Source organism: Sinocyclocheilus grahami, unplaced genomic scaffold (assembly GCF_001515645.1).
Source record: "Sinocyclocheilus grahami isolate Dianchi unplaced genomic scaffold, SAMN03320097.WGS_v1.1 scaffold1695.1, whole genome shotgun sequence".
Taxonomy (NCBI): domain Eukaryota; kingdom Metazoa; phylum Chordata; class Actinopteri; order Cypriniformes; family Cyprinidae; genus Sinocyclocheilus; species Sinocyclocheilus grahami.
The window spans coordinates 123,889-133,186 of record NW_015506874.1 but is presented as its reverse complement, the minus strand read 5'-3'; the positions used below and the strand labels follow the sequence as shown (position 1 = coordinate 133,186).

General features: G+C 35.8%; 1 protein-coding gene across 1 annotated transcript; it reads left to right on the top strand.

The window, feature by feature from the left end:
* Nucleotides 1–813: 813 nt before the first annotated feature.
* On the top strand, nt 814–5,486 carry tmem160 (transmembrane protein 160). The gene is made up of 4 exons (XM_016258506.1): nt 814–1,101; nt 2,666–2,690; nt 4,455–4,547; nt 4,634–5,486. The coding sequence occupies exons 1-4, from the start codon at nt 901–903 to the stop codon at nt 4,924–4,926; spliced, it is 612 nt and encodes a 203-aa protein (XP_016113992.1). The 5' UTR covers nt 814–900; the 3' UTR covers nt 4,927–5,486.
* Nucleotides 5,487–9,298: the final 3,812 nt, after the last annotated feature.

Genomic DNA, 9,298 nt, shown 5'->3' with positions numbered 1-9,298 from the left:
CTATGTCGACTGCATCTTTCTAGGATTTTACTTTAAAACCTTTAAACTTTTAAAAAGTGGTGCATTTTAAAATACAGTAGCTCACAAAGAAATGCAAATAAATAAATAAAAAAATAATTACACGTATCAGTGATATTTAATACGAACTCATTATATGGGCTAACATAATTAAATCTGATATGAATTTTAGATGCTCCTTTTGTGTCAGTTGCCCTGAAACTGTGGTACATTTGTTTTGGCATTCCCTTTTAGTAAACCGATTTTGGCAGAATGTCTGTGATTTTATTGTACAAAATATTGACAATCATTTTAGTTATGGAAATGTGTATTGTTTGGTATCTTAAGAGAACAGCAAAGAAAAGCAGACTCACGTTTACATGATACAATTTTAATAATAATAATAATAATAATAATAATAATTTTTTCCGCAAATGTAAGTTCTCCTGAAAAAATAAAAGTTTTAGGAAGGAAATGAAGCATTAGATTGAAAAGTTACGACTTTCTATACCACAACAAGCAATTAAAACGGTGAAAGTTTGTAAAGGTTTTACTAACTTTAACGTTATATAAATGTGTACTTGTATACAGCCGCCTCTTGTGCATAATTGTTTATATTATGTCAAATGTTTGTCATATACATGTAACTTGTTCTTTAATTTTTATTGTATCCCCCATATGTTCTTGTTCTAATGTCTCTTTCTGATGTTGTTAATAATTATATACATATACATATATATATATATAGACACATAAAGATACATACATCACATGAGGAAGTAAAGATAGATGGCGCCACTGAAATGCACGCACAGTCCTGCGAGCACGCGGCAGCGTCTTTACGCACGCTCACCTGCAGTGTCAAAGTTTAGAGGTCGGGTAAAGGTCGTGTCATCACAAGCAATGGCTTCCATAAGTTGGTTAACATGCAGGCGGTTTTCTTGGCTCGTGCGGCGGCCGCTGCTGCTGCGGTATGTTTGGGCTCCAGCGCGAGCGCTTCACCGGGGGAGCGCGCGACGCGCTGCGGAGAAAACCCCGCTGAACAGATCACGATCATCACCGGAGCAACAGTACTTCACTGAGCTAGACAGAGCCGATGCGCTGGTAAACACACAGTATTAGTGTATAACATTACTTCACTGAGCTAGACAGAGCTGATGCACTGGTAGACACAGACAGAGTATTCGTTTATTTGTTAAATTACAATTGTTCCTTTTTATATTACACTAAATATGAAAAGTACTGGTGGTACTGTGGTACACGTAGTGGTATTTTATGTTGTCATATGATTACTACAGGTGCATCTCAATAAATTAGAATGTCGTGGAAAAGTTCATTTATTTCAGTAATTCAACTCAAATTGTGAAACTCGTGTATTAAATAAATTCAATGCACACAGACTGAAGTAGTTTAAGTCTTTGGTTCTTTTAATTGTGATGATTTTGGCTCACATTTAACAAAAACCCACCAATTCACTATCTCAACAAATGAGAATATGGTGACATGCCAATCAGCTAATCAACTCAAAACACCTGCAAAGGTTTCCTGAGCCTTCAAAATGGCCTCTCAGTTTGGTTCACTAGGCTACACAATCATGGGGAAGACTGCTGATCAGACAGTTGTCCAGAAGACAATCATTGACACCCTTCACAAGGAGCCACAAACATTCATTGCCAAAGAAGCGGGCTGTTCACAGAGTGCTGTATCCAAGCATGTTAACAGAAAGTTGAGTGGAAGGAAAAAGTGTGGAAGAAAAAGAGGCACAACCAGCCAAATGACATTGCACCCCAAATCATCACAGACTGTGGAAACTTAACACTGGACTTCAAGCAACTTGGGCTATGAGCTTCTCCACTCTTCCTCCAGACTCTAGGACCTTGGTTTCCAAATGAAATACAAAACTTCAGTATTTCAAAACAGAAAGCACAGCAGCGTCTCTATTTCCTCCGCTAACTGAGAAGAGCCAGAGCCCCGGCCCCCATCATGTGCACCTTCTACAGAGGCACCATCGAGAGCATTCTGACGAGCTGCATCACTGTGTGGTATGGCGCCTGCAAAGCGTCCTGCTGACCCGCAAAGCCCTCTGCATTGCAGGTGATCCCACCCACCCGACACACAGCTTCTTCAGTCTGCTGCCATCAGGTAGGAGACTGCGGAGTCTTCAGGCCAGGACCAGCAGACTGAAGGACAGCTTCATCCATCAGGCTGTCAGGAAGCTGAACTCCCTCCCGACTTTGTCCCCCCTCTCCTCTTTTGCCCCATGCACCACTGAAATCCAATTAAAAGAACCAAAGACTTAAACTACTTCAGTCTGTGTGCATTAAATTTATTTAATACACGAGTTTCACAATTTGAGTTGAATTACTGAAATAAATGAACTTTTCCACGACATTCTAATTTATTGAGATGCACCTGTATATTCATAAACTGTTTTATTAACATTGTATTCCAATGAATGTGGTTCCAAGATGGTTCTGGTACAAAATTATGTATTATAGGACTATATAATGTGTCTGAAATTCATTGCATTAGCCTGGTATAATACTGCTTGTCAATAATACTATTACTAATAATAATGGTAGTACTGTAAATATTTCAATATTTCATTGAGTTAACTGCCAAATAATCTGTTTTGTAGACCCTTATACTATTTTATTTTATTTTGTAGATGCTGCGGAAGTCTCATGAAACAGGTGAGGTCATTTATCCAACATTAATGAAACAGGAATTAGGCCTATTGACATATAGAAAATCCTGTCATCATTTACTCACATCCATGTCTTTCCAAACTATGACTGTGCTTTTCTGTTGTTGTTTTTTCTTCTTCTTACTTTTTATGGAATATTTTGTCTACTGTAAGTATATTGAAAAGTAGTAGGACTATCAAGCTCTAAATATAATAAATACATACATGCATAAAGTATCATAAGCCCAATGTATTGTACCTTTATTTAAAGAACCAGCTAAAAATCTGAAAGCTTTTTCAAGATCAGTTTGTGTACAATTTGTGAATGAATCATTATTCAGAGTCAGGTTTTAATTAATTGTTTGATTTATTTCATTCTAATTCATTTCAAACTGTTCTGTATTATTCAATCAAGATTATCAGTGAATAATGAATTACATTTCAGTCTATTACTCAAAGTTCTCGTATGATGTAATACTTGAAATAAATTGCACAAGTCATTTAGACTGATATTATTTGACTTCTATGGTGTTTTGGGGTCCTTTTGAAAAATGAAATCTTCAGGTTGTTGTAATTTATTGGGAATAAGCAAAAACATTATCATTTTCAATGTGTGTTGAACGGTAATAGTTATAAGGGTTTGGAACATGAGTGTGAGTAAATGATGCAAGGACATTCATTTTTGGGTGAACTAATCCTTTAACACCCGAAATTCACGGTTTTGTAATAAAGTGCAACAGTTAAAAACCATGACCCAAACTAACCAGCTGCAAGGTGAATCACAAAATGACAAACTTTGAAATGATTGATTTAAAGTGAAAAGAAAAGAAAATTGGACAAAAAGACAAAGGTAGAAAACAGTGTACTTAAGGAAAGAACTACAGTCTCATGAAGCATTGTGAATGATGTAATCAAAATAAAAATTATGAATAAATATAAAACTACTCATTTAAAAGGGGTAATTTTAAATATATATAGAAATATGTATTACAAAATATGCATATAATACTGTGTGTGTGTGTGTGTGTGTGTGTATATATGGTTACACTTTACTTGAAGGGGTGTGCATAAGACTGACATGACACCTTCATAATCATGACATGACACATGTCATGAATATGAAGGAGGTTTTATGCATGTTTATGACAACTGTCATTAAGTGTCATTTGCTCAGTTATGTAATTTTTAATGCAAAGATGACATTGTTTGAGATGTCTTTGTGATGGGCTATGGTTAGGGGTAAGGGTAGGGGTAGGGTTAGGTCAAATAATGTCATATTTGCATTAAAAATGACATAACTGAGCGAATGACACTTAATGACAGTTGTCATAAACATGCATAAAACCTCCTTCATATTCATGACATGTGTCATGTCATGATTATGAAGGTGCCATGTCAGTCTTAAGCACACCCCTTCAAGTAAAGTGTTACCGTGTATGTATATATATATATATATATATATAGATAGATAGGAATTATTTTCACCAGGAATTCTGCTGTTGAACATGAATATGTAAACTGATGGCTTAAACAAAAGATTAACAACCTCGTAGCTGACACAAGGTCTGTCTTTAACGGTTTACAAGTTATCATTAAAAATAGAAAATGAATGGGATTTTTTATATCTGGAACTGACTGTTGTGCGCCTTACAAAAATATTAAATGATGCTTCAAAAAATGTTTTGATGCTTAAATAGCATATTTCCTGCAGTTAAGTACTTTTAAGCATGTCCGTAAAGCAATTTTTATTAATTAATAAATTTTTTTGCAGGATTTTTGTCCTGGTTCCGGAATGGTCTCCTGGCAACAGGAATCGGCGTTATTGCGTTTGCGCAGAGTGAAGTGGGCCGAGAGGCCGGATACGGTACTATATCATTTTCCACTCAGTCCGTTGGTTTTTATTTTAAATCATAATCCTGTTTTGAACAGTTTCTTCCTTTCCTCGCCCAGTGTTCTTCATCCTGGGTGGAGTGTGCGTTTCGTTCGGCGGAGCGTCATATGTGACCAGTCTTCTGACCCTGAGGAGGATCATGCTCCTCTCTCGGCTGACTGTGCTGCTCCACGCGGGCCTGGTGTCCGTCGCCGCCCTCTTCTGGCTGTGTGCAGTATCGCTCTACATCGGCCGCCTGGAGTTGGAGATCATTCACGAGGAGGATGAGGAAGAGCATGGAGGAGATGAAGGTGGGGAGTGCGCCGAATGCAGGGCGAGACGCGGCACTGAAGAAAAAGGCCAAGACAAGTGAGACAAGAGGAGACTCCGAGTTCAAATGGCCTTTTACACTGACCCACAGCCAGATTTCTGTATTCACAAGCTGTTTAAACTGCTTTAAGAGAAAAGGCGAAACTGCTTTGTGAAGTTGGGGCTTCTATCAACATAATTGTGCAGTACTCTAGTGCTTGATTTATCGGGTTGAGTGAGTTTTTGTGTTTGTAATATTCCTGAACAACAGCTGTCCCACTGCGTACAAAGGGTCAGTGACATAAATACATATTTGTCCTTTGCAATATTTTTGTTGGATGTGGGGTGTGTGTGCTGGAACATGAAAGTTAATTTCTAAACTAGTCTTATCAGGCAAGTAGTTAAGCATCTTGGTTGTTCAACTGTTATAAATGGACATGTTCTCTATTTTATATAGTGACGTGATTCAGAAATAACAGAGTTTTGTTTTTGGTAACTCACTTTACAATAAGGTTTGATTTTCTAACATTAGTTAATGCATTAATATCATAAACCAATAATAAAAACCTATTTTTACATCATTTAGGAATACATCATACATTAATATCATGGTTAATAATAATAGTAAATTTAATATTTATACTAAATATATTTAATTTATAATGCATAACAATTATGAGTTTTATCATTTAGATTTTTACATTGATAATTTAAATATAAATATATAATTTATAAACGTATTTGTATGTGTAGAAATGAACATTAATCAAGATGTGCTGTGAAATTAAGTAACCAATCGAACCTTATTGTAAAGTGTACTTTTATAATTCATGGTTTCTACATAGTATAGCATTTTTCCATCTATTTAGGCCTTGTTCAGGATTTATTTTAAAATTATTACCTCACGTCTCTCACAATTCATTTCGGATTTCCTGCTCTAGCGGTCGCAGTCTTATTTAATAAAATCACTCCTTGCAGATTTGATAAGAACTTCTAGACGTCGTCTGCTGCCTCGAGGCTTTCTCTCAACAGAGATGTCAGCACATCTTTTCTTTTGTTATGCATAAGTATAGATATTGTTGGTACCTTTTTTTCCCAGCATGCAGTCGTGCCGTTTGCTGTCTTAGGTGTGTAGATATTCTGCTGACGTGAGATGTAGTGTCAGGCATGTGTGTGCGGACCACACAGTCATTCACTCTACTGGAGTGTGTCTATGTTTACTTGTCATTGAATCATGCACGCTGCACACTTACAACCAGTCAACTCTAGATCTAGATCAACTCTAGTTTAAATGCTGTTTTTCCCTGTTCAAAGCAAATACACAAATCTTGCTGGACTACAAGTAGGAATAAATCAACCGTGTCATCCAAAATGTCCTCTACAGATTAAATTGTTGTCAATTGCTCATTTTTCCTGTCTGTTATTTTGGATAAATGATTAGTGGTGCTAAAGGTATAATTCAGGTTTTAAACAAGTTAAAAAGTGAAATGATCATTTGTGAAACCTTGACCATAAAACCAGTCATAAGTCGCTGGGGTATATTTGTAGCAATGGCCAACAATACAAAATTACAGATTTTTCTTTTATGGCAAAAATAATTTTCCATGAAGATACTTTGTAAATGTCCTACCATAAATATATATATATATTAGTAATATGCATTGCTAAGAACTTCATTTGGACAACTAAAGGCGATTTTCTCAACATTTAGACTTTTTTGCACCCTTAGATTCCAGATATTAAAATAGTTGTATCTCGGCCAAATATTGTCCTATCATAACAAACCATACATCAATGGAACGCTTATTTACTCAGCTATCTCAATAATAAAAAAATACACTTGTGACTGGTTTTGAGGTCCAGGGTCACATTTGTAAAAATATACAAAAAAAATTGCATTTACAATAATGTTTTTACAAATATATGAGGCTCTGTTATTTTAATATTATTTATATACTATTATAATATTTTAAAAAAAATAGCTTTTTTAGATTTAATTTTAGTTCTGGTATGTGAATCCGTGTATCATTCGATCATTCGTTTTTTGATTTAATATTGAAAGTAGAAAAATTAGAAAATGGCTCCTTTTGATTTTTTTGTTTTTTTTTCCATAAAACGAAAAACTAGAATTCAGCTTAAATTTTCGTTTTTCGTTCATGGGTGGAAAAATGAATAAACAGCTTGAATATTTGATTTCTACATGTGGGCGGGAATTAAACGCCCCTTTCTGCTGATTGGTCAGCCGAAGATCAAACCGTGCCGTCATCAGTTCTTCTGCAGTATCACGCAGCAGAATAATAGTTCAGCCTTATTTGAATTACTGAAATGGCTTTTAATAGTTTAGGTTTTCAATAACAACACTACTTTGGTGCAAGATACTTCAGCAACATAAACACTAAAATACACACATTTGAAATATAATTGAATAAAAATGTAAACATGAATTGTCTAAATATGACACTAGTGAAAGAAATGCTTGCTAACTTTGTTAAACATGCATATGGACAGATGAAACAACAATATAAAATTGCACAGTAAACGATTTAATAAACAGCATAATGTTCCTGTGACTCAGTGGTAGAGTACTGCGTTAGCAGTGCAAAAGGTCATGGGTTTGATTCCCAGGAAACACACATACTGGTAAAAGATGTATAGCTTGAATGACACTACTTTGGTGCAAGATACTTCAGCAACATAAACACTAAAATACACACATTTGAAATATAATTGAATAAAAATGTAAACATGAATTGTCTAAATATGACACTAGTGAAAGAAATGCTTGCTAACTTTGTTAAACATGCATATGGACAGATGAAACAATAATATAAAATTGCACAGTAAACGATTTAATAAACAGCATAATGTTCCTGTGGCTCAGTGGTAGAGTACTGCGTTAGCAGTGCAAAAGGTCATGGGTTCGAGTCCCAGGAAACACACATACTGGTAAAAGATGTATAGCTTGAATGCACTGTAAGTCGCTTTGGATAAAAGTACAGTAAACGATTTAATAAACAGCATAATGTTCCTGTGACTCAGTGGTAGAGTACTTCGTTAGCAGTGCAAAAGGTCATGGGTTTGATTCCCAGGAAACACACATACTGGTAAAAGATGTATAGCTTGAATGGCACTGTAAGTCGCTTTGGATAAAAGTGTCTGCTAAATGCATAAATTATTATAATGTTTAAGTTTTGTGGTTATACTTTAAAAATGGTGTATTTATAATGTTATTGTAGTGCAACACTTGCCTCATAGACTTCCATAGTGCATTACTATAAAATTGATTTCTGTTTGTGACGAAAACACGTCACTAACTTGTGTTGGACCCTGGATAATAGGCCTTGTCCACACGAACGCAGTTATTTTTAAAACCACAGCTTTTTCTACATGATTTTGCCGTTCGTCCACACGCAAACACAGCACCAGGTTACTGAAACCAAACATTTTTGAAAACGCCTGCCAAGGTGAAGATTTTCAAAAACTCTGGTTTCAGTGTTATCGTGTAGACAGCGAAACGTTGGAGCCTGCACTGTTATCTCCGCCTATTGGAAACTTTTCCAGGCTTCTGATTGGCCAACATGGCTTTACGGTTGAGATTATATCACCACCTGTTGGTTTGGCATGCTCTTGACAGTGCTTCATAGCATGCGTTTGCGTTTTCACGTGGACAGAGATTTTTTTTTAAACGGAACAAGGAAAAACTCAGTTTACGTGTGGACATGGCCTAAGCTTCTTCCACTGTCATTCAGATCAGATTTAACCTTCAATGCTGAAGGTTTCTATTACTATTAGGGGTTAATGAATTACAACTGTGAAATTGTAGTGACAAAAAGTTGTTAAATAGTAAAAAGTTAAAAACAACGTGAGTGCAATTTGTGTCAGATATCAAGGGCAGGTGGCGTCTCTGGAGGGAGGCATTCACGGTAAACAGACAGACGTGTTGATCTGTATGCGTGTGAGGTTTGTTAATAGCACCGGGGACTCTGGAACATGTGCGGCGGTTCTTTCATTAGTCGTTCCACTTCTGTTTATACATCTTCAAAGGGCTGCTTATTTATTTGATTATTTATTTTAATTATTGTCATCCAAAAGATTTTTTTGTTGTTGATTTCTTGTCACAGTGGCTGTTGTTGTCGTCATCAAAGACCATGTATGAATCCTCAGAGAAATTATGGCACTTATCTGTCGCCATATTAATGCGTATAAGAATCGTCGCTGTTTGTTTTGTAAATTCCAGAACATATTTAGAATTTTGTCAGGTTTTCGTTTTGTTTCTTGAGTCTTGAAGAGGTATAGATGATTGTCTTTGCTATATGACTTTTGAACCTGAAGCCTGATTGGCTGATGTTCATACGTCCACCTCTGTCATGCATCTTCGCTGTTTTTCCAGTGTGACTTTTTTTTTTTTAAATGTATATTTATGTTAATGTGAAATG